Source organism: Amblyraja radiata, chromosome X (genome assembly GCF_010909765.2).
Source record: "Amblyraja radiata isolate CabotCenter1 chromosome X, sAmbRad1.1.pri, whole genome shotgun sequence".
Lineage (NCBI taxonomy): Eukaryota > Metazoa > Chordata > Chondrichthyes > Rajiformes > Rajidae > Amblyraja > Amblyraja radiata.
In genome coordinates this window covers 11,877,291-11,902,510 of record NC_045999.1, presented here as the reverse complement: position 1 = coordinate 11,902,510, position 25,220 = coordinate 11,877,291, and the positions used below count along the sequence as shown (strand labels likewise).

At 43.3% G+C, this 25,220-nt stretch overlaps 2 protein-coding genes across 6 annotated transcripts in view; both read left to right on the top strand.

The window, feature by feature from the left end:
* Positions 1-7,791, top strand: part of idh3a (isocitrate dehydrogenase (NAD(+)) 3 catalytic subunit alpha) — a 30,112-nt gene extending 22,321 nt beyond the window's left edge. For all 3 annotated transcript variants that reach the window (XM_033014757.1, XM_033014758.1, XM_033014759.1), the window contains exons 9-11: positions 2,154-2,238; positions 3,932-4,084; positions 7,068-7,791. In XM_033014757.1, the coding sequence (XP_032870648.1) occupies positions 2,154-2,238; positions 3,932-4,084; positions 7,068-7,151 (322 nt within the window). In that variant the 3' untranslated portion in view covers positions 7,152-7,791. The remainder of the gene's footprint in view (positions 1-2,153; positions 2,239-3,931; positions 4,085-7,067) is intronic.
* Positions 7,792-12,586: 4,795 nt separating this feature from the next.
* Positions 12,587-22,730, top strand: dnaja4 (DnaJ heat shock protein family (Hsp40) member A4). 3 transcript variants are annotated; one of them, XM_033014745.1, is made up of 8 exons: positions 12,587-12,754; positions 13,328-13,464; positions 16,178-16,358; positions 19,576-19,680; positions 20,678-20,905; positions 21,009-21,239; positions 21,762-21,862; positions 22,140-22,730. In XM_033014745.1, the coding sequence occupies exons 1-8, from the start codon at positions 12,622-12,624 to the stop codon at positions 22,350-22,352; spliced, it is 1,329 nt and encodes a 442-aa protein (XP_032870636.1). In that variant the 5' UTR covers positions 12,587-12,621; the 3' UTR covers positions 22,353-22,730. The 3 variants fall into 3 exon arrangements, with proteins under 3 accessions (XP_032870636.1, XP_032870634.1, XP_032870633.1); XM_033014743.1 differs by having other exon boundaries at positions 12,587-12,760; XM_033014742.1 differs by having other exon boundaries at positions 12,587-12,763.
* The last annotated feature ends 2,490 nt before the right edge of the window (positions 22,731-25,220 follow it).

Below are 25,220 nucleotides of genomic sequence, written 5' to 3'. Positions count from 1 at the left end.
TGATGATCCAATGATAGGAGAGATGATATGGTAAATGCAGTGGCTACTTGGCCAAACACAGACAGAAATGATCGGTCAGAGAAGGTGTATGAGAGTAGAAAAGTCCTTTCCTGAAACTTGAAGATCTGGTGGATCATGATTTATCTAATCGATGTTGAGTGGCTCTCCTTGAGTGTCATTAACTTTGGGTAAGGGGTCTCCATCAGAAACATTAGTCCAGAAAGCAGCACAGTGGTGTAGCATTGGAGTTACTGCCTTGCAGCGCCAGAGACCCAGGTTCAATCCAGACTCTGGGTGCTGTCTGTACGGAGTTGGTACATTGTCCCTGTGACCACATGGGTTTACTCCGGGTGCTCTGTTTTCCTTCCACATTCCAAAGATGTGCAGTTGTAGGATAATTGGCTGCAGTAAAAATTGTCCCTAGTGTGTGATCACTGGTCAGTACGGACTCGGAGGGCTGAAGGGCCTGTTTCCGCGCTGTATCTCAAATCTAAAGTCAGAAATTAAAGTGAGAGCAGAAGGAAGTGCCCGAGAAATGTATGGAAGTCTCTTGATGTGTGTTTGGGGCGAGGTTGCCAGCATTGTAGGGATGGATTTACACAGGGCTCATTGTGTAACTGGCCATAACAAGTCCAACTCTGCATGAGGTCATCAGAGCATGCAGACTCAATACACCAAACAGTTTTTTCTGTAACCACTAACAGTGTATGAAATACAACGAACGTAGAATAATTATACATAATCTTATGAGTCTCCAAGTTGTTACCCAAGTCTTTGCCCACAGTTTCTACAATCTTCCCCCAAGCTCGATGTGTTAAAGTTTTCTCATTTTTGGGGACTTGTGACTGTTCTGTGGATTCCTGGCTGTACCCTCGAGGCCTCCCTTGGTTTTGCAGGATAATTGCATCCCAAATCAACATTGTATGAAATAAACAGCTTTCCTTTCAGATCCAGGGAATGTAGTATTGTTGGGGACTTTAATTTACGGTCCTTGACTATAGGGAGGGAGGAGGTAAAAATGCTGGAGAAACTCAGCGGGTGAGGCAGCATCTATGGAGCGAAGGAATGCGTGACGATTTGGGTCGAGACCCTTCTTCAGACTGAGGGTCTCAACCCGAAACGTCACCTATTCCTTCGCTCCATAGACGCTGCCTCACCCGCTGAGTCCAGAATTTTTGTCTACTTTTGATTTTTCCAGCATCTGCAGTTCTTTCTTAAACATAGAGAGAGAGGAGATAAGGGCAGGTATGCAATTTGTGTTGGAAGAAATGTAAGGGGGGGCGGGTGTGATGGTGATTGAAGAAGGGGGGACTAGCATGACTGGGTGATTACTTTAGAATGCTGATGGGGAGGGGAAGATATGGCTATCAATGCTATCACAGTGGAGATGCTGGTGATTAATATTTCCAGCTGGATAGAAAGACGAAGGTTTTGTTTTGTTTATATTCTGGGTGAGAAAGGAAAAGCATGAGAGCAGAAATACAGGAACTGGAACAGACTTGGTTCAGACCCTCAACGTTGATGTCAGGGAACCCCATAGGAAGCACTGACGTGGAAAATGGCATCATCAAAGCATACCCGGAGATGGACAGAGCCCTAGTCAAATGGCTTATTCGTCAGTAATCTGTTCTCAGTCAGAGGGGGGGCTTGTGCAGGAAAGGCACGACTGGATATTTGATTCAGGACTTACATTGACTTTTACTCATCTGGATGCCCGCAGCGGCAGCTGTGGAGGGTTGAGGTCCCGACCACGGGGGCAAATCGAGGAGGACTGGCCAAATTTTGTGCATTCCACCACTGTGATGATTGCTGTGGTGGATGTTAGTGTTGAATTTTTATTGTGTTTTTGTGTGTTCTGTTTCATTGTACCACTGCTGGCAAATTCATTTCACTTGCACTTTATGTGCAAGTGACGAATAAAACTGATTGATTGATTAGATTTTGCAGCTCAATACCAAGGTGTGAACAGCATTGTTAGTCATCAGGAAATCGAGGAAAGAGTAAGAGGATGTAAGGGGATGATTTGGAGTGGGTTTCAGGGTTGACCAGACAAGGCCAGGAACTAAGTGCTTTACAGGTTCAAGCCTTGGGTTGTTATGAATGTGCTCCATTTTACACCCAAGTCATTCCGTCATTATTTCTTTCTGGTTCAGTGATCTGTGCGCTGGACTGATTGGAGGACTGGGAGTTACACCAAGTGGAAACATTGGAGAAAACGGGATTGCACTTTTTGAGTCTGTAAGACGACTTATCTTTTCACTAATTAAAATAAGATTGAATAGGTTTATTCAGTCCACTTTTATATGAATTGTATCTTGCATTGGAACTCTACACAAGGCTCCAGAAGGTTTCCATAAGATATATTTTCCCCTCTTCTCTGCGCCTGGCTGCTCCAGACTTTAATTACATCCACTGTGCTTCTAGGTTTAGATGTTTTGATTGTCACATTATACCCCTGTGTGCAGTAAACATTTGGAGTTCTCCAACCTGCAAGGCTGTGGAGACTGGATCACTATATCATTTTAAGCCTGAGGTCAATACATAGAAAATAGGTGCAGGAGTAGGCCATTCGGCCCTTCGAGCCTGCACCGCCATTCAATATGATCATGGCTGATCATCCAACTCAGTATCCCACACCTGCCTTTTCTCCCTTTAGCCACAGGGGCCACATCTAACTCCCTCTTAAATATAGCCAATGAACTGGCGTCAACTACCTTCTGTGGCAGAGAATTCCACAGATTCACCACTCTGTGTAAAAAATGATTTTCTCATCTCGGTCCTAAAAGACTTCCCTCTTATCCTTAAACTGTGACCCCTTGTTCTGGACTTCCCCAACATCGGGAATAATCTTCCTGCAGCCTGCCCAACCCCTTAAGACATCTCTGAGCATTTGAGGACTTGAAAGGAAATGTGAAAGTGTGCAAAAATGTACCTAGCAATGAAGGCAAGCATCACATACACTGCCTTTACCACCCTATCTTGTTGTGCTGTCACTTCATTGAGCTATGAACTTGGACTCCAAGATTATCTGCACATCAATGCTGCTAAGGGCCTCTCCTTGCATTCAACAGCCCAAAGTGCAACACCTTCTACTTGCTGTTATTTGTCTGCCCATTTTTGCAGCTGATTGATATTTGCTCTGTTCATCGTTGTCTGCCGCTTCTCCAATTTTGATGTTGTCAGCAAACTTGTTTAACTGGGTTGTATCACTGCCTGTCCCAGAGGCTGCTGGTTCAACAGGCTGTCTTCCCAGCTGGCAGAGCAATGGTTTAATGGTATTTTAAAATCATGTGTACCTAGGTGCAGGGACATTCTTTTCCCTATGTGTCATTAACAATCTTACTGTACATAGACACAATCATATTTAAGTACGAGAGTATAAGATAGTAGATTATGTTGAGGCAACACATGAGGTGTCATGTTTCCAGTACCATTTTGTACTTGGAAAATAGCAGGTGTAGGCCACTTGGACCCTCACGCCTGCCCTGTATTCACTGTATGATTGCTGTTCTAACACAAACCTCAACTCCTTTTCTGTGCCATTTCCCCATATACCCTGATCGTTCAAACATTGAATCCAATTCTTCTTTAAATATCTCCAATGATCTAGCCTCCACTGCCCTCTAGCGAGAGAATCCCAGATTCTGCGAGAAGTGCATCCTACACAACTCTGTTTCAAATGACTGTCCCCTAACATTGTAATGATAGATTCTCTGGAGCAGCTCAACATTTACCCTGGTATGTCGTCCTTCATACTTCAGAGCTCAAAGTAGAGTTGAACTTGGCCTCCATCTGAAAACGGTTAGGATGTAATGATTGTGATTGTTCTTCTAACTTGTAATAATGAAATTGTAGAATATATAGAAACATTTGAGTCTTTTGTACCAAAGTCCAACCTCGTTAATTGCTCTGTTCTCTTTGCCCTGATTAGGTTCACGGTACCGCACCAGATATTGCTGGGTTGGATCTGGCAAATCCCACAGCCCTCCTGCTGAGTGCCGTGATGATGTTGAGACACATCGAGCTACATGACTATGCTAAAAGAATAGAAACTGCCTGCTTTGAAACAATTAAAGAGGGAAAGGTAGGCACGACAAATCTGTTTCAAAAATAAATTGTGATTTTAAACAAAATAAACAGCTGAGTGGTATTGAAAGTTGATATGCAGTGGCTCTGGTTTACAATTAGACCCTCGAGTTGGATAACCACTATTTGGCCGAGCACATCAGATAGGTTAGTTTATTGTCACATGTATTGAGTACAAAGAAAAGCTTTTGTTGCGTGCTAACCACCTCCTCCCATGTCAAAAGTCTCGGCGTCATTCTGGACAGTACACTTTCCTTTGGCCCCCACATCAGCAATATCACACGCTCTGCATACTTTCATCTCCACAACATCTCCAGACTCCGCCTCTCCCTCTCCATAGACAATACAAAAGTCCTCATCCACGCTCTGGTCACATCCCGCATCGATTACTGCAACGCCCTCCTCACTTGCACCTCCAATAAACTTCTTCATCGCCTCCAATGCATTCAGAACTCTGCAGCCCGGATCATCACCCGCACCAGATCATCGGACCACATCACACCCATCCTCACTCAGCTCCACTGGCTCCCTGTGCACCACCGGATTAACTACAAGATTTTACTGCTGACCTTCAAAGCCCTACACCACCTTGCTCCCCAATACCTCTCTGACCTGCTGCTACCATACACTCCTTCCCAGTCACTTCGTTCCTCCTCAGCTGCAATTTTAACTGTCCCCACATTTAGACTCAGCACCATGGGTGCCAGAGCCTTCAGCTGCTCTGCCCCACATCTCTGGAACACTCTCCCACCTCCCATCTGTCACCTGGACACTATCGATCAATTCAAATCACAACTCAAAACACACCTGTTTAGATTAGCATACCCGACATAACTTCCACCATGTTCACCCTGATTTTAATGACTTAAAATGTTTTGTGTATTTTTTTTGTTTTTTTTGTTTTTGTTTTTGTTTTTAATCAACTTGATTTTAATATTGATAAATGTATTGTGATTTTATGTCCTGTAAGGTGTCCTTGGGTGTCCAGAAAGGCGCCAGCAAATAAAATGCATTATTATTTATTATTATTAACCAGTCAGTGGAAACATAGAAAATAGGAGGAGGCCATTCGGCCCTTCGAGCCAGCACCACTTGACCGAAAGACCATACAATATGAAAGACAAGACACCACCGAAAGACAATACACAATTACAATCAAGCCATTCACAATGTACAGATACACGATAAAGGGAATAATGTCAATAACGATTAGTGCGAGATTTTGTTTTTTAAATCATGAGAGGAATAGATCGGGTACATGCACAGAATCTCTTGCCCAGAGTACGTGAATCGAGGACCAGTGGATACAGGTTTACGGTGAAGGGGAAAAGATTTAATAGGAATCTGAGGGATCACTTTTTCACACAAAGGGTGGTGGGTGTATGGAACAAGGTCCCACAGGAGGTATTTGAGGCTGGGACTATCCCAACATTTAAGCAACAGTTATGACGGGTTTGGAGGGATATGGACAAAACGTGGGCAGGTGAGACTAGTGTCGCTCGGACATGTTGGCCGGTGTGGGCAAGTTAGGCCAAAGGGCATGTTTCCAAGCTGTGTCACTCTATGACTCTATAAAACCAGTAAGTCCTATCAAAGATAGTCCGAGTGTCTCCAGTGAGGTAGGTAGTAGCTCAGGACTGCTTTCTAGTTGTGATACAATTGTTCAGTTGCCCGATAATAGCTGGGAAGAAACTGTCCCTGAATCTGGAGGTGTGTGTTTTTACACTTGCATACCTTTTACCCGATAGAATGGGAGTGGCCAGGGTGCGACTCTTCCTTGATTATGCTGCTAGTCCTGCCCAGGATGTGTGAGGTTTAAATGGAGTCAAAGGAAGGGAGGGTTGGTTTGTGTGATGGTCTGGGCATTGTCTACTTCATTGTCTCAAGCATTATAGTTCCAATGAAACGTTTAATCTGGAATCTTGTCTCCATTCTCAAGTTTGGAGACTAACCTTTCCTTTGAATCAGGCCCATATATGTGTGAACCTCTACCAGTGAAAGGGAAGACAGTTATGAAAGTAGGTGTGGGTATCGAAGGAGATTGAGGCAGGAGAAATTATAATCCAAATGTTTTTATATTTATCCCCTTTGTTCAGATAATGAACAGAGACGGTTGTTGTAAAGGGGTTTTCTGGGCTGAAGTGTACAGTGAGGCTTCTTGTGAGTTGGAGCTGTGGCTACTGTTTTTCTTACTGACTTGAACGCACAGGGCACAAATTTCCATTGTTCATGGAAGACCCAAACCTTGGAGGCTTCGTAACCTGATGCAGGTCATGATACCCTTCAAGGAGATATAGACAAGCTGGTGGTCTGGAGAGATGGAAGGCAGGTGAAATTTAATGCTGAGAAATGTGAAGTTCATGACCAGAAGAAGTTTGAAGAAATCGGCCCGAAACGTCACACATTCCTTCTCTCCAGAGATGCTGCCTGTCCTGTGTTACAGAATTTTGTGTCTATTGTTGATTTAAATCAGCATCTGCAGTTCCTACCTACACAAGAATCTCCTCTAAATCTCTTCCCTATTACCCTAATCCCAGTTCTCTAGTCATATTTACATCAGATGGGAATGTTTTCCTTTAGTCTTCACCCTATCTATGTTTCTTATATTTATGTATGCCTCGATCATGCCTCTTCTTATCACCTCTGCTTCAGGGAGAACACACCTAGCTCCTCCATCCTCTCCTTACAGCTGCAATAATGCCACATATTCCCAACAGCTCCTCCCATACACTTGCCTAAATACCAAGGGAAATTTACAAGGGGCGATTAACCTCAGTTGCATGTCTTTGGGAGGTGGGAGGAAACTGCCACACCTAGGAAAATCTCATGGAGAACGTGCAAACTCCACACAGACAGCACACAAGGTCAGGATTGAACCTGGGTTTCTGGCTTTGAGATGTTGCCACAAGACTGCGCAGACGTGGAAATGTTTAAACCTTGTGCATTCTCATAACTGGTCTATTTATGTTGTGTTTTGACAGGTGCTAACCAAAGATCTTGGTGGCAATTCTAAATGTTCTGAGTTCACGCATGAAATCTGCCAGCGAGTGAGGGACCTGGATTGAGTTAGCACAATATTTGCTGTAGTATTCAACTCTGCTTATCCTCCAAAGTCAACTCTGCTGTGCAGAATCAGTCTGTCACATCCATGTAAACAAAAGCTGTGAATGCCATTTAAATGTCCTGCTATTTTACATTTCCTTCTGGTAAAAAATTATAATGTACTGTCTTTAGTGGCATTCAGATTATTTATTATTGATACTGAGTATTTTTGTCCTGACCCAGAGTATTATCATTTTTATATAGAAAGCTGCTGCAGATTGTGCATATCGTTTCATTATTTACTTCCATTCCACTTAATTAAAGCAGTTCTCAAAATGGTTTCTTGTATTTTGTTATCTCCCTGAATGGTTGTTTTCAATGTACAAATCTCAACTTGCTTCCATCCTGCTAATGAATGTGGGGTTGTGGTGTCAATCAATTTCCTTGATCTTTTGCAGTACCTTTTCTATTTAAATAAATGTTGGAAAAAAACTGGCCTACTTTCCCCAAGCCAAATAATCATGGCCTGTTAATACTTTTTAAGTTACTAAAACTTGTACACCAAATAAAACAAATGGTTCTGTAAGGCATAATCTTGTTATTTTTAAAATCAGCTTGCTGATTGTTAAAGTAGAAGCACTGATTAAAAATGGTGTTTGAGCTGAGCTAATTTTCAGCTGTGTTCATCAAAGCACAAATTGCTGCTCTTAATTATATTTGTATTATAAAAATTATATTCTAAAGCCCTCCTAAATTGTGGTAATGTGTATATCTTTGAGAGGAAAATTGATATTCTCTGCTTCAAAGCAAATACAGCTTTTAGATTTAAAACGTGTGTTCTTTGCCGTTAACATTTCTCTTGAGTTTGAAGTATCCTAATACAATTATGGTGATGCGAGCAATGTTTTAACATTTCAATTCTGAGGCTAAATTAGTTCCGCAACAATTTGCACTTTGCACTTCGACAGTGAGAAGGAATGGGTGCGTACAGTTTTGGTCTCCAAATCTGAGGAAAGACATTCTTGCCATAGAGGGAGTACAGAGAAGGTTCACCAGACTGATTCCTGGGATGTCAGGACTTTCATATGAAGGAAGACTGGATAGACTCGGCTTGTACTCGCTAGAATTTAGGAGATTGAGGGGGGATCTTATAGAAACTTACGAAATTCTTAAGGGGTTGGACAGGCTAGATGCAGGAAGATTGTTCCCGATGTTGGGGAAGTCCAGGACAAGGGGTTACAGTTTGAGGATAGAGGGGAAATCCTTTAGGACCGAGATGAGAAAAACATTTTTCACATAGTGGTGAATCTCTGGAACTCTCTGCCACAGAAGGTAGTTTAGGCCAGTTAATTGGCTATATTTAAGAGTGAGTTAGATGTGGCCCTTGTGGCTAAAGGGATCAGGGGGTATGGAGGGAAGGCAAGTACAGGATACTGAGTTGGATGATCAGCCATGATCATATTGAATGGTGGTGCAGGCTCGAAGGGCCGAATGGCCTACTCCTGCACCTATTTTCTATGATTCGGTGACTGAAGTCTGAAAAAGGGTCTCAACCCGAAACATCACCCATTTCTTCTCTCCAGAGATTGCTGCCTGTCCCACTGAATTACTCCAGCATTTTGTGTCTAACTTCGGTTTAAATCAGCATCTGCAGTTCCTGCCTACACATGTTGCACCTCGAGTCTGAAGAAGGGTCCCGACCTGAAACATCGCGCCTTCAAGTTCTGCCTGACCCACTGAACTATTTCAGTATTTTGTCCTTTTTTCTGTTCCACTTAAAGTTTGTTTTGGTATTGTTATTTCTTACCAGTTCTGCCAGTTATCCTGGACACGAACAACAGGGTCGGAGAAAGAAGGTATTGGGAAATATGCAGCGTTTGAATGGAATGTTCTGTCAGTTTGTGTATATGTATCTCTGGATGGTACGGCACCAGTTACCTTTATGCAAAACTATACATGGGGAAGGTTTGCGAATGCTACACGGGAGGGTTTAAACTAGATTGGCTGGAGAGTGGGATCTTGTGCAAGGACAGAGGCACGGGAGAGTTGGTATGGAGGGTGGTGTGGGAAAGGTTAATGGACAGATTAGGCAAAAAGCCGGAGAGTGAGGAAGGAGGGTTGGTTTATTCCACTTGGCTGTTTTCCTTTCCCCTCAAATAACCTCCTCCAGTCAACTTGAGCGAGACCTCTCATAGCCTCAAAGTTGGCCTTACCCCAGTTGAGCATTTTAACACGTGGACCCTCTCCGTCCCGATCCATAACTATCTTAAACCTAATCGAACTGTGGTCACTGGTCCCAAAAGGCTCCTCCACACACACTTCATTAACTTGTCCTTCCCAGTGCTGCCCTCGCACATGTGGGGGCCTCCACATACTGTTTAAGAAAACTCTCCTGAGCACTTTTGAGGAATTGCACCCCATCTAAACCCTTCACGGTATGGACCAAGCGCAGGCAAGTGGGACTAGGGTAGCTGGGACATTGTTGGCCGGTGTGGGTGAGTTGGGCCAGAGGGCCTGTTTCCACACTATCCTCTATGACTCTGACTCTAATACAGTAAATGAAAATCTAAAATGAAAGCAAACTATTATGGCTGTTGAATTGCATGGGTTGGGCAGCACATGTGGAGGAAAGTTAAGTGTCAGGCCACAGACCTTACCAATGGATAAATGTTTGGCTTGGATAAAAATATGAAACCAACCCCTTAATTCATCTTTAGTGTATGTTCATACACCAAGGCATATCAACTAGACAGATTTATTTGTATTTGAACTTTATTGTCAAGCATATATACAAAAGAAACATTGGAAATTCAACTGGGTAAGTAGGTGAGCTAATTTTCATCACTTTTTTCCTGTAATGCCCTCTTGATCTTTAGTTTTTTTTAACGTTTATTACTATCCTATTTATATTGATACTTTCCTTGTACTGTGAATGTTTGTTAGATCTCTTCATGCATTTGGAAGCTGTGCATTACATTCTCATCTGAAAGCTGTGTTGCTGATTCCACAAATAACCATGGCAGAGCTTACTTTTGTTTCCACAAATAGCATCTGTAAAATTGCTGGACAAATGAAGTGGATCAAGGGCTAGCTCCTGAGCAAATGTTGGGGGAAGGGACATAGAAACATAGAAAATAGGTGCAGGAGTAGGCCATTCGGACCTTCAAGCCTGCACCGCCATTCAATATGATCATGGCTGATCATCCAACTCAGTATCCTGTACCTGCCTTCTCTCCATACCCCCTGATAATAATAATAATATATTTTATTATTGCACATCAGTGCAACGAGATTTAGTATGCAGCTTCCAACCGATGTAAAGAAAAGTAAAATAAATAAATAAGCTGTGTGACGTGACCATCCGAGGGAGACAGTCCAGGGGGGTTGGGGGGGGGCACTCAGCAGGGCCGGTTCAGAGCCGCTATAGCTCTGGGAATAAAGTTGTTTCTGAGTCTGGAGGTTTGGGCGTAGAAGGCCTTGTAACGTCTGCCGGAGGGAAGTAGTTCGAACAGTCCGTTACAAGGGTGTGAGGAGTCTTTATGGATGCTGATGGCCTTCCTGAGGCACCGTGTGTGGTAGATGCCCTCCAAGGCTGGTAGCTGTGTCCCAATAATCCTCTGCGCTCTGTGGACGACGCGCTGAAGAGCTCTCCTCTCCGCCTCCGTGCAGCTGAGATACCGCACAGAGATGCCATACGTTAATATGCTCTCTGTGGTGCAGCGGTAGAACGTTGTCAGCAGCTGTTGGGGCAGACCAGTCTTTTTTAATGTCCTCAGGAAGAACAGTCGTTGCTGTGCCTTCTTGACCAGCGCAGCTCCCTTGATCCCTTTAGTCTCAAGGGCCACTCCCTCTTAAATATAGCCAATGAACTAGCCTCAACTACTTTCTGTGGCAGAGAATTCCACAGATTCACCACTCTGTGAAATTCACTGAAAAAAAAAATTTCTCATCTCGGTCCTAAAAGACTTCCCCCTTATCCTTAAACTGTGTTCTGGATTTCCCCAACATTGGGAACAATCATCCTGCATCTCGCCTGTCCAACCCCTTAAGAATTTTGTACATTTCTATAAGATCCCCCCTCAAACTTCTAAATTCTAGCGAATACAGAAAGGAGGAAAGAAAATATTCAACCCATTATACATTTAATATAAGATAGACACAAATTGCTGGAGTAACTCAGCGGGACAGGCAGCATCTCTGGAGAGAAGGAATGGATGGCGTTTTGGGTCCAGACCCTTCTTCAGACTGAAACGTCACTCATTCCTTCTCTCCAGAGATGCTGCCTGTCCCGCTGAGTCACTCTGGCATTTTGTGTATCTTCAATATAAACCAGCATCTGCAGTTCTTTCCTACACATACACTCAATATATTTCTGTTAGCCTGTAAGATAAGGCTTTTATTTTGATAAGCAGATGAGCCAATAAAGGCCAGAGATGAAAAGACAAAAGGTGTGAAATAAGGATAGAAGAGCTGTGAAATGGGAAGTGGAGAAATGGGTACAAGTCCAGGTGGGAAAGAAAAAAAGTGGGAACGGGTGGTTGAAGTTGAGTTACCTAAATTGGAGAATTCAATATTTATACCAGCAAGTGCAATATGATGCTGTTTCTCCAGTTTGTGTGTGGCCTCACTTTGGCAATGGAAAAGGCCCAGGACACAAAGGTCAGTAGGGGAAGGGAAGGTAAAATAGTTGGCAACTGGGAGATCCAGTAGCCCCTAGCAGACTGAGTGCAAGTTGTCTGCAAAACAATTGCCTGGTCAACCTTTGGTCTCCAGTGTACAGGAGGCCACACATTGGGTACACTGGATGCAGTAGATTAGGTTGGAGGAGATGCATGTGAACTTCTGTTTCACCTCGAAGGACTGCTGGGGTTCCTGGATAGAGGGGGTGGGGGAAGTACAGGGACATATACTTTCCCATGCAACTGCAGGAGATATTGCTTGGGGTAGGATGGGTGAACCAAGGAGATGTGAAGGGAGCAAGTCTCTGCTGAAGGCAGAAAGTGGTGGGGATGGGAAGAGTTGATTGGCGATGGGATCGTGTTGGAAACGTCAGAAGATGATGTGTTGGATGCAAGGCTTGACTGGTGGTGTGAAAGGTGAAGACCACCTTTTGAGGTGAGGAACTAGATCCTTGTTCCCTCTTGGGGAGGGAAAGCCAGAGCAGAACTACTGGCCACAGAGGAGATGCTGGTGAGGGAGGGGGATAAGGGGGCAAGCATGGTTATTGAAGGAAGAGGTCCTAGAGGGGGGGAAGCCCCATCTTAGGAGCGACGATCCATGGAGTTGTAATGGGTGGAGCAGAGGGAACGGCCCCCGGGCCGGAGCCGGTCGCCCCCGGGCCGGGCAGGGGAGGGGGGGGGGGGGAGGGGGAGGGATTTGAGTGGAGGGGGTTGGTTCCTGGGGTGGAGGGGTGGGGGGGGGGGTGGTAGGGAGGGAGCGGGCCATCCGAGGCCGGGCCATCCGAGGAACCACGCGAACTTTCTGGAAGTCTCCATGGCGACCGGACAGCAACAGGCCCGGGGGGGCGGGGCGAGTTCCGAACTTTCTGGAAGCCGCCGAATAAAGGCGAGCGGCGGCGTGAGGCGGCCTTCAAATCATAACGGGAGCGGCGGCGGCGGCGGCGGCGGCGGTGGTGGTGAGTGGGGACCCGGGGGAGGGGGAGGGAGGGAGGGAGGGGAAGGTCTGTCAAGGGAGGACGCCATCGCCGGGTAGGGACGGCCTGAACCTGGACTGGGTGAGGGGAGGGGGTCGGTAACTCTGCCTCTGGGACCCCGGCCTCCGTCCTTCATCTCCCCCACTCGCCGGCTTCCCGCACCCCGACCGACCTCTTCTCCCCGATCCGTCCCGCACTCACTCTCCCCCTCACTCTCACTCTCACTCTCACTCTCCCCCCCTCACTCTCCCCCTCACTCTCCCACTCACTCTCTCCCCCTCACTCCCACTCTCTCCCCCTCACTCTCCCCTCACTCTCTCCCCTCACTCTCTCCCACTCACTCTCTCACTCTCGCTCTCGCCCCCTCTCTCCCTCACTCTCTCCCCATCACTCTCCCCCTCATTCTCTCCCTCGCTCTCCCCCCGTCCCGCACTCTCTCCCCCCGCCCCCTCACTCTCTCCCCCCCTCGCTCTCTCCGTCCCCTTTCCCTCCCTCCCTCAGTCTCCCCCAGTCTCGCACTCACTGGTCTCTTGCCCCCTTCCCCAGCTACCATGGTGAAGGAGATGGGCTACTACGACACGCTGGGGGTGAAGGCCAGCGCATCCCCGGACGAGATCAAGAAGGCGTACCGCAAGCTGGCGCTGCGGTTCCACCCGGACAAGAACCCGGGCGAGGGCGAGCGGGTGAGAGGCGGGCAGTCGGCGGCTTTCCACAACCTTTCCGCTGACCAGCAGCGAGTCCGAGTTTGATCATCTCACTGCTTTTTCACCCATTGCATCAAGGTTTAGTTGAATAACAACACTGGTTACAGGGACTAGGCTGGGACTCCACTGAGGGCACTAGGAGCTGTAGATACTGGAAATTGGAGCAACACGAAGTGCTGGAGGAACTAGGGGAGGTTTAACTTTATGTGTAGGAAGGAATTGCAGATGCTGGTTTAAACCGAAGATAGACACAAAATGCTGGAGTAACTCAGCGGGACAGGCAGCATCTCTGGAGCGAAGGAATGGGTGATGTTTCGGGTCGAGACCCTTCTTCAGAGATTTAACTTTAGATTTATTGTCACGTGTAGTGAGGTTCAGTGAAGAGCTTTGATTTGCATGTTATCCCATCGTCAGATAATACTATATATAAATACCATCAAGCCAAACTGAAGTACAGTATTTAGAGCAAAGGGAAAAATATAGAGTGCATCAGGCAGCATCTGTGGAGTGAATGGACAGAAACGCTTCAGTTTGGGATTCCACTTCAGCCTTCAGATGTTTGAAGAAGGAACCCCACTCGAAAGGTTGTCTACCTATTCCCTCCACTGATGATGCCTGACCCCTAAGTTCTTCCAGCATTTATTTTTGCATTTTATCACTTCATTCATATTTTATCACTCACAAGATTAAAATACTTAACTTAGTAAAAAGGGGGTAGTCATGACTACGCATGGCTACAATGGGTAATGTTAAAGACACAAGAGACTGCAGATGTTGTGGTCTTGAGCAAAATAAAACAAAAGTACTGTTGGAACTCAGCAGGGCAGGCAGTATCAGTCAAGGGAGTGGACAGACAATGTTTAAGGTCTGAAGAAGAAGTGTCCCCAACCAAAACATCTATCCATTTCCCTCCACAGATGCTGCCCGACTTTCTGAGTTCCAATAACAGTTTGATATTTGCTGTGTGGTGTGTTATTCATCACCCATTCTTGAGTAAAACCATGGCATCTCGTCTGTCATGTTGAGATTAGACCAAGCTGGGCTTGATATTAACTCTTGAAATCCAGTTGCTGGTGGTGTAACATCAGTGTCAATAGACAATAGGTGCAGGAGTAGGCCATTTGGCCCTTCGAGCCAGCACCGCCATTCAATGTGATCATGGCTGATCATCCACAATCAGTACCCCGTTCCTGTCTTCTCCCCATATCCCCTGACTCCGCTATTTTTAAGAGCCCTATCTAGCTCTCTCTTGAAAGCATCCAGAGAACCTGCCTCCACCACCCTCTGAGGCGGAGAATTCTGCAGACTCACAACTCTCTGTGAGGAAAAGTGTTTCCTCGTCTCCGTTCTAAATGGCTTACCCCTTATTCTTAAACTGTGGCCCCCGGTTCTGGATTCCCCCAACATCGGGAACATGTTTCCTGCCTCTAGCGTGTCCAAGCCCTTAACAATCTTTTATGTTTCAATGAGATCCTCTCTCATCCTTCTAAACTCCAGAGTGTACAAGCCCAGCTGCTCCATTCTCTCAGCATATGACAGTCCCGCCATCCCGGGAATTAACCTTGTAAACCTACGCTGCACTCCCTCAATAGCAAGAATGTCCTTCCTCAAATTAGGGGACCAATACTGCTCACAATACTCCAGGTGTGGTCTCACTAGGTCTCTGATAACTGCAGAAGTGGTTCTTAATTTTTGAGATACTTTTCCTCTTTGCATCCTCATTCTAATTTCCTTGTATTAGCATGCACCACTTTTTATGTGGGTATGCTGAACAGGGTAATCCAGTGCTTGTTGCCAGTAATGCGGTGTCAATGCTGAAAGTCTTTAGGAATGTTTCAAGCGAGTCCTTGAATCTTTTCGTGATTGTTTGTCCTCAGTCAGTCTCTGTCACTGGGTACGACAATTTATAAATGCACCATTTTATTTTGTGGGTCAGTATTAAGCCACTTTTTAATGGGTTGATAAACACGTTGTAATGTGGGAGGGCTCAAGTGGAGGCACGTGGGCAGAACAATCGGCAAATAAATAGATTCTAAGCCATGTGTGTGTGCAGCCAGAGGACATAGGTGAGGCTTAATGTAGTTGAAGAATTTGGGGAGTAGAGACATTCTAGAACATGTTTTCTTTAAAAATCAGGAGGCACTGGATACCTTAATGGTCCTGGTGAATCATTCCCCGGGGACTGATGCTAGGCTGCTGTATGAAGCAAAGGGGGCGATTGATAGGGTCCAGGCAGATTTCCAAACCATCACGGCCACAGCTGAGGTGCCGGATAACTGGAGGACAGCAAATATGGCACCTTTTTTATTCAAATAGAGGCAGGGTGGACCTACACGAGCGTCATCTACACCAGGAAGAACAGAGATTAATACAAATCTGCTTGGCTTTATTAGGGAGTGTAAATGTCTGATCAATTTGATTGCATTTTTTCAAAGAGGTTGTAAAATATATAGATGAGGATCTTTGTGTTTCTGAGGTTTCTGATCAGGCCACTATGGGCCAGGCCACTTTTGGTTAATGTCTAATTTTCTGTGTTAATTATTAAATAAATTAAGTGGTCTTCCATAGATGTTTTTTTTTCAAAATGATGGATGAAAGAAGGTTTCTCTGCAGGATCTCAATAGATTAGTGACATTAGGAATACTTGGACATGATAATTTACTTTTTATTTTCTTTTGCTTCTCTTTAATAGTTCAAACTTATATCACAAGCCTATGAGGTTTTATCAGATCCTAAGAAGCGAGACATCTATGACCAAGGTGGTGAGCAAGCCATTAAAGAAGGAGGAGTAGGGGGTGGTGGCTTCTCCTCGCCCATGGACATCTTCGACATGTTCTTTGGTGGTGGTGGCAGAATGCAAAGGGAGAAAAGAGGTACATTGTCATTTCCCTACCTCGCTGGAGGTTTGGTGGGGGGAGGATGGAAAAACAAATTCACAAACATGAAGCAAAAAGCAACGTTAGTTAAATACAAAGATAAATACGTGGCAAGCAAATCTCTGCCACTTCACTAATGACCTTAAACATTAGATAGTGGCAAAGTGTTCATTATATGTGCAGATTCTGTTTGAGTATTATTTTAGTGAATAAAAAGTAAATGGAGTGGTTCTGCCATATAAATGCAGATAGAAGAAGCAGGAATCAAAATCAAAACCAGGTACTGGAAATCCTGCAGTAAAAACAAACTGCTGGAGATGATCAGAATCATCTCTGGAGAGAGAAACAGATAAAGTTTCAGCTTGACAACCTTTGGGATGTTAGATCTGAAACCAGAGCCCGACCTACCCACATTCAGTGTGAGTGGGAAGCCAGTAGATGCAGGAGTTAGGTCAATTGTTCATTCCAGTGAGGCTGCCTCAGAATTAACTGGCAATTTAAACCGACCCTGAGGAGTATATTTTGAGAGCTGTAGGAAGCTAACTTTGGAAGGTAAGTACCTTTTCATTACCTGTTGGATTGAGTTTTTCACTTTGACATTTTCCATAGATGACGGCACAATGGCACAGCTGATAGAGGTGGGGATGGGGCGATTACTTTGGGAACAGTAATTATTTAAACTTTGATGGTAGTTATGGAATGGGATGAGGTTGGCCCTCGGGTTAAGGTCTTGTGTAGGGAAAATTATGGCTTTACAGAGAATCTGGCGAAAATAAATTTGGAGCGGATGCTTGCAGGTAAAACAATGACTGGCATGTGGGAATCTGTTATAAGAAAGTTAGTTAGAGTTCAGTGGCAGCATGTTCTGGCAAGGGTGAAAAGTAAAAATGACAAGTTTGGGGAAACATAGGCGATAAACTATATTAAAGATTTGCTCAAGGAAAAAAAAAGGAGGCAAATGGCAGGTAGAGGCAATTACAATTGAGTCCCTTCAGTAGTAGAGAGAGTTTGGGAGAGAATTTAAGAAAGACATTAGGAGTGCAAAAAGGAGTCAGAATATACTTGGCAGATAAGATTAAGAGGAAACCCAACTTGCAGAAGTATATTGAGACCTAGAAAGGGGCAAGGGAAATAATGTTATTAAGAAGGTGGATGTTTTGGAAGGCACAAGTATGGATAAATCCACTTGGCTGAATGAGATCTATCCCACATTATGAAATGCTGGCACCCAGACACAGGTTTCTGCATCTTTATTAGCCCATGGGTGAGGTACCAGAATATTGGAGGATAACTAATGTTGTTCCTTTAGTTAAGAAAGGCAGCAGGGATAAGACAGGTAACTAAAGACTGATGGCAGTTATAGAGAAATTATTGAAGAAAATTTGAAGCTCTAGGATTTTTGTACATTTGGAACCACAGTTTGAGCAGGAATAGTCAGCACGGCTCTGTACAGGGGAAAACCTCTTTTTTGAGGTATTTAAGAAGATTGATGAAGGCAGGCATGTATGGCATTAGACACGTTCCCGCATAGTTGGTTGGTCTTCAATCTGAAGACACACGGGATGCAAGGCGAGCTGGCTCATTAGATCCAGAATTGGCTTGATGATTGGAGGTGCTGGATAGTGAAGGAGGGATTCTGTTCAGATTGGAGGTCTGTGGTGTATCGCAGGAATGGATGCTGGCTCTGCTGTTTGCGATGCATATTAAAGACTTGGGTGTGAATGTAGGTAGACTGGAGCGTCTGTTCTCTGGTGCACAGTTGACTAGTAGGAAAGAAACTATACATTATGGTTGAAAATCATTTTCCACAAGATTGCGTATGGCTGTTAATTGGCGGTATTGTGACTAAGGCAGGATATGCATCAGATGGAATGTTGGGCAGATGGAATTTAATCCTCACACATCTAGGTGAAGGATTTTGGAAAGTCAAAAACGGGTATGACATGTACAGTAAATAGTTGTGCATGAAGGAACATTGATGAACAGAAGAACCTTCTGGGTTCAAGTTGCCACAGTTCCCTGAAAGTAGCAACACTGGTAGATAGCATGACCTAATTGTCATAGGTTAGAGCATAAAGTAGCTGTTATGTTGCAACAATACACTGGTAAGGCCATACTTGATATATTGTGTGCAGTTTTGGTTATGACACTACAAGATGGATGCAGTTGCACTGGAGAGAATGCAAAGGAGACTCACCAGGATATGGCCTGGGTTGGAGGACTTTTGATAATGGGAGTTATTGGATAGGATGGGCTAGTTTTCCCAGGAAGGTGGGGAGTGACCTGATAGCAGTGTATAAAATCTATGAGCCATAGCCATAGGTATATATTAAAATCTTCTTATGCTTGGATTATCAAAAACAAATGGGCATAGGTTAAAAATAAGGGGATGTTTTTATAAAGGAGTCTGCTGGGAAAGGTACTCTGTCAATATCTGGAATGTGCTGCTGGAGTGATCAGATACAGTCAACACTGGTACAGGGCATTTAAAAGCACTTGAATAGGGAAGGCATAGAAGGTATGATGTTAATACTGGTGAATCCGATTAGTGTAGGTGGGCAGTAACATTGACTTGGACATGGAGGGCCTGTTTCTGGGCTGCACAATTGGTGCTGAAGAAGCAAAGAAACTATTGCATAAATTATGGTTTAAAATTATTTTTTACAAACTAAAAGTCACAACCAAACAGTGTTATTTTTTGTTCCATGTTTTAATGTTTAATTTGGCAATAAAAGTTGAAATGTGATCATATGTTATCAGTTTTAATGAATAGACAATGAATGTGGTCTAAAACCTATTTATTTGAGTTGTGACAATTTGCAGTTCATCCAAAGTAGAACAAAAGTGGATTATTTTCTTGGGGTGGGGGCGGGCGGGGAGTAAACATTGTAACAATGTGCTACTGTAATGCTCCTGTTAACGTTCCCTCTCATTCTTTACTGCTCCCACAGTACTATACCAACATTCAGCACCACTCTCCTCTCCCTGAAACCCCCACCTTTCAACAAACAAAACGAGATTGATAGGCTGATTTTAAATAGTAATTCTGTCATCCTTGGAATTATGTCTATAAATAAACCGACTCTTCTCTTGGTGGGGTTAACATTTTAAAATACAAATTGATATGTAAATATGTTTAATGTCGCATCAGAATGCTAAATTTGGCAATGGTATGTGTACATCTTGCTTGACTGCGCTACTTGTTTGTGACTAGGCAAGGACGTTGTGCACCAGTTAGCTGTTTCACTTGAGGACCTTTACAATGGAGCTGCAAGGAAGTTGGCATTGAAGAAAAATGTAATTTGTGACAAATGTGACGGTGCGTATACAAAGTTTACTATAACTCCTGCTGAGCTGAAGCCAGAATACTAACATGTTTGAACTCCGAATGGAAAAACTGGGCCACCAGAATCTGCAGTTGGTGAAATCTTGAGCAAAAAAACAAACCTTTAGAGGAACTGAGCATGTCAGGCAGCATCTGTGGAGGGAAATTGCCCCCTTGAACCTCGGAGTTTGTTGTGTTTGGGCATTGGTTTCATAACAGACACAATCCCATAGAAATAGTCAATTCACAATTGGAATGCATCTGGCTTAACTGGTATTGGCACTGAAGGAAGATTTCCTCTGATGCAGCATAATTAATAATCAATTACTTGATTTTATAGCAAACAAATTGCATTAATATTTTGTAAACCAGCTTGTCACTACTAGGAATATTCTGGTAAATACAGTAAAGTTCACAATACTTCACAATAGAGTATTAATAATAAGCTCATTCAACTATTCTTTGGATATCGAGGAGTTAGAATTTTTGTTTTAGAAGATAATTAGATCATGTAATGATATCTAGTTCAAAGATATTGCTTTGAACTAGATATTATCTGTCAAATTATTATTTGATTATCTGACCTCCCCTTTTTCAGGTATTCTTTTGCTAGTTGCTCTTAAATTCCACCTGATGCTATTCTCTCCCTGCTCCTCAATTTTGGGTTGTTAGTAGCTAAACTTTTGAATCTCACCCCATTCTCATCTATTGTCTGTCAGCACCAGCATATCTGGGTGGGATTTGAATTATTTTATTCAGTGAAAGACCTAGAAACTGGGCGTTTTTTGATATTGTTTGAGGGGTGGATATGAACATAGTCACGGGATGTGCTGGCAGTGAGCCTGTGTTCAATGACGAGGGTCATCTTTGCCATTTATTGTGTCATTGGTTAGATGGCAAACCTGGAACAAACAGAAAAGCACAATTTGTCAAATTATGACAAAGAAAAGAATAATGCTAATTGATGTCTTATATTTAAAAAAAATAATAGGTTATGGAGGCAAGAAAGGAAGTGTGGAAAAATGTCCAAATTGCAAAGGCAGAGGGATTGAAATCCATGTCCAACAAATTGGGCTGGGTATGATGCAGCAGATCCAGACAATGTGCTCAGACTGCCATGGACAAGGTGAACAGATTAATCCTAAAGACCGGTGCAAGAACTGTAATGGACGCAAAATTGTGAAAGAGAGAAAAGTATTAGAAGTTCACGTGGACAAAGGTAATTTAAGCTGTGAATGATATTATGATGTTTTGATCCTTCCTGTCTGTTCTATTCAGCACTTGTTGGCTTCAATAATTAATCCATCTGAAATGATTTGCAGGTATGCAAGATGGGCAGAAGTTAACATTCCGTGGAGAGGGGGATCAGGAGCCAGGATTGGAGCCTGGTGACGTCATCATTGTGCTGGATCAAAAGGACCACGACGTTTTCCGAAGACATGCAAATGACATGATCATGAAGATGGAAATATTGCTGGTGGAAGCTTTGTGTGGCTTCAGAAAAACAATAGAAACACTGGACAAAAGGATGCTTGTGATTAGTTCAAAACCAGGTTAAAAACTTTTATTTTATAAAACAAATTCAAAACATATCAATAGGTTATATTAAAATGTATTTTTTAGAATATGCAGTGGTGGAGCTTCTGCTTTAATTTGTGATTTCCATGTCATACTGTCTAATAGACCAGCGGAACTTGTCATTCCTTGTAGAAACCAGGAACTGCAGATGCTAGTCTACAAAGAAAAAGTGTTGGAGTAGCTCAGCGGGTTAGCGTTCTCTCAAGATGCTGCCTGACCGGCTGTCCTACTCCAGCACTGTGTCTTGTGCCATTGCTTGCATATCATTATTGATATATTTTGTAAGCTTTTTGTAGTTGCCTTTTGAGATCGCACCTTTTTATTGGGAAGAGGTGAAAGCATAACTTTAGCTTCTGATCCTCATCCCTTATCCATCAATATTATAAAACACTTCTTCCATTGATTTTTTTTTAAATTCTGCACTCTCAGAACATTTCTGCTTGGATTAAATTTACATTTTAAGTTCTAAGTAACAGTAAGACTTTTACTTTTTCCAGGTGAAGTTGTAAAAGACGGCAGCCTTAAATGTGTTCATAATGAAGGAATGCCAATTTATAGAGATCCATTTGAAAAAGGACAACTGATCATACAATTCTCAGTAAGTTTCACCACAGAATATTATGGGTACTGAACTCAGCGTATGACAGTATATCTAAGGCACACAAAAGAGCTGGATAAACTCAGCGGGTGCAGCAGCATCTATGGAGCGAAGGAAATAGGCAACGTTTCGGCCCAAAACTTTGCCTATTTCCTTCGCTCCATAGATGCTGCTGCACCCGTTGAGTTTCTCCAGGTCTTTTGTGTACCTTCGATTTTCCAGCATCTGCAGTTGCTTCTTAAAACAGTATATCTAAGGCTTTCTGTTCCATCATCAGGTGAAGTTCCCGCCCTATGGATGGATTTCACCACAGAATTTGATTGAATTGGAACAGTTGCTTCCACCACGCCAAGAGCTGATGATCACTGATGATATGGAACATGTGGAGTTAACAGAATGTATGCCAGACGACCCACGTGGAAGTTATAGAGGGGAAGCGTATGAAGAAGATCAAAAGCCTAGAGGTGGTGTTCAGTGTCAAACATCATAATTGACAGAGCAAATGGTTGGGGGAGAAGTGGACTTTGCAACGCATCAAAACTATTTTATTCGCAAAAGCATTTCTTTGGTTATCCATGAAGAAACAAGAATATTTTGTGCAACATATACTTGAACAAGAGAATACATACTTTGCTTTTTTTTGGTTAAGGATTGATTCTGTATTTATACATATATTGAAGCTGTGTACTTTGTCATAGTCTGCCTGGTGTTGGACTTGTCTCTGCTAAAACATGAATATCTAAACATGGACTTAAAGTGAATTTGTCGTAAGTGTACTTCTAATGGTCATATCTGGTATTGCTGATAAGATTATTAAATAATGACTTGTTTTCATTTTCTTCCATTATTAAACTGAAATCGGACAAAATTTCAAGTGTACCGACATCCATCAGGTAGATTACACTTGCACTAAAATCCTGACTTAAGCTTGCTCTTATTTACACCAGGTGTTTCAATGTAAAGGAGTTACTAATGTCAACCAAAGTATGATGTTTCATAGGGCACAAGTCAACTTGTTCAAGGGGCTTTGTGGATAAGACAAGGTTCAGATTCAAATTAAGATTCAGTCATGACTGTCAGAAGGGTAAATGTGCCAGATATAGTGTACACATTTTATAGAAGAGACAACACCTAGTAATGCCCGACCTAATACATGTAGGTTTATTGCCCTAGTGGATGAGAAAGTGGGATAACATAGAACTAGTGTGACCAAGTAGCTGGCATGGACTCGTTGGGGCAAAGGGCCCGTTTCGACTCATCTTTTTATAAAAACAACCTTAGATCAGCATAAACCCCAATCCTAAATTGAAACATATTGGGATTAAGCAAATCTGAGTGAGAATATTTAATATGAGAAAAGTATGACAGACCAGTCCAGGAAAACTGGAGGTATCCTTGTGCGATGATGTGTAACTTGTTGGATTCTGAAAGAACAGTAAGGAACAATCTGGCACAGCCATGATTTACTTGAATAGCACTGGCTCAAGAGATTAGACAGCATCTGCTTTCAATAGACAAAACATTTTTAAGCATGCCCAAGATTAATGGAACCTACAGTGCATCAAATTATTTATTTCCAATAATCAACAGAAAATCAATTTAGAGCTAATCACCGAAAGCTACTTAAAAAATGTCATGTTTTAAATTTCCATAATTCTGTTGATCAAGGACATTGGACAACTAAAACAAAAATAGGTTCATAGAGATCAAATATAACGTGTGTATTCCAAATGAAGCAGCTGGGCTTGTATACTCTGGAATTTAGAGGGATGAGAGGATATGTTATTGAAACATAAGATTATTAAGGGTTTGGACACGCTAGAGGCAGGAAACGTGTTTCTGATGTTGGGGGAGTCCAAAACCAGGTGCCACAGTTTAAGAATAAGGTGTAAGGCATTTAGAACAGAGATGAGGAAACACTTTTTCCACATAGAGTTGTGACTATGGAATTCTCTGTTAAAGATAGCGGAGTCTGGGGATATGGGGAGAAGGCAGGAACGGGGTACTGATTCGGGATGATCAGCCATGATCAAATTGAATGGCAGTGCTGGCTCGAAGGGCCGAATGGCCTACTCCTGCACCTATTGTCAAACAAAATTGATGACAATTGTGTTTCTAAGAGGGTTTAAAAGCATTGATAATGTGCAAATAGTTGCATAGAATGGACATATGTTTTCCCTTCCAGAGTGTAAACAGCCAAATTAGCAAGAGCATTTTAGCAGGAAATTATTTGTCCCACTGGTTTAGTTCAATTTAAAGAAAATTTATCATATACAAGTCAATGAAATATTTGTTTTAATACCATGTTTACCATTCAGGCACAAAGCACTCTGATGGCTTTAACATTAGCCTTTTATAAGTCCTAGGTTCACAAACAGGTCATTCAGCCCGTTGTCTACTCCACTATTCAATCATGGCTGATTTCAGCATTCTGCCTTATCACCCAAACATTTGACGCAATATTAGCACTGAATTGCACAGATTCACCCTCCTCTTGTAAAGGTACGTTCTTTTATTCTGAGGCTGTGCCCTTTGGTCCTATACTCCCACAAGTGGAAACATCCTCTCCACATCCAGGCTTTTTACTATTAAGTTTCAAAGAGATTCCCCCTCATCCTTATAAACTCCAGCTTTCTAAACAGGCCCAGAGCCATCAAACGCTCATGTTAACGCAATCATCCCCAGGAAACCTCTGGACCCTCTCCAATGCAAGCATATCCCTTCTCAAATATGGAACTAAAAAATGCAGCCTGACCAGCACCTTATAAAACCTCAGCATTAAATCCCTGCTTTCATGTTATAGTCCTCTTGAAATGAATGCTAACATTGCACATGCCTTCATTACTACCTATTCAACCTGCAAATTGATCTTTTGAGAATCCTGCACCACCACCACCCACCATCCTCCGATTTCTGAATCCCCCCCCCATTTAGAGAATAGCCTATGTCTTCCTACAGCCCCCACATTCATCTGCACAGGGAGTGAGAATCTCAGACCTGCTGGACAAGCTCAAGGGCCAAGACTCCTCTAACACTGCCTCTTGGATCCTCCTGCCTACCTCACTTCAATCCTCCAACCCCCCTGACCATGGATCAAATTGGACCCAGTTAATCTAACAGGTGTGACTGCCTCCAGAAACGTCTAGGTAATTCTCATCCTTGATGTGTCAGCATTTGAAGCTCACACTCCAGGTCATCAACATTGAGCCAGAGTTCCTCGATCAACCAACACTTGCTGCAGATGTGGTCACTACGAACCACCAAGCGATCCACCAGCTTCCACATCACGTAATCCCGCATGCCTCCCCAATGTATTTCCAACTGCTGTTTGCATCTCCCATTTGCTGCTGCTCTGGGC

Coding starts and splice junctions, on each gene's coding strand:
- dnaja4 (XM_033014742.1), top strand. CDS start 12,622: ATGGCGACCGGACAGCAACAGGCCCGGGGGGGCGGGGCGAGTTCCGAA. Junction 16,359..19,575: donor AATGCAAAGGGAGAAAAGAG/GTACATTGTCAT, acceptor GTTTGTGACTAG/GCAAGGACGTTGTGCACCAG. Junction 21,240..21,761: donor TGTGATTAGTTCAAAACCAG/GTTAAAAACTTT, acceptor TACTTTTTCCAG/GTGAAGTTGTAAAAGACGGC.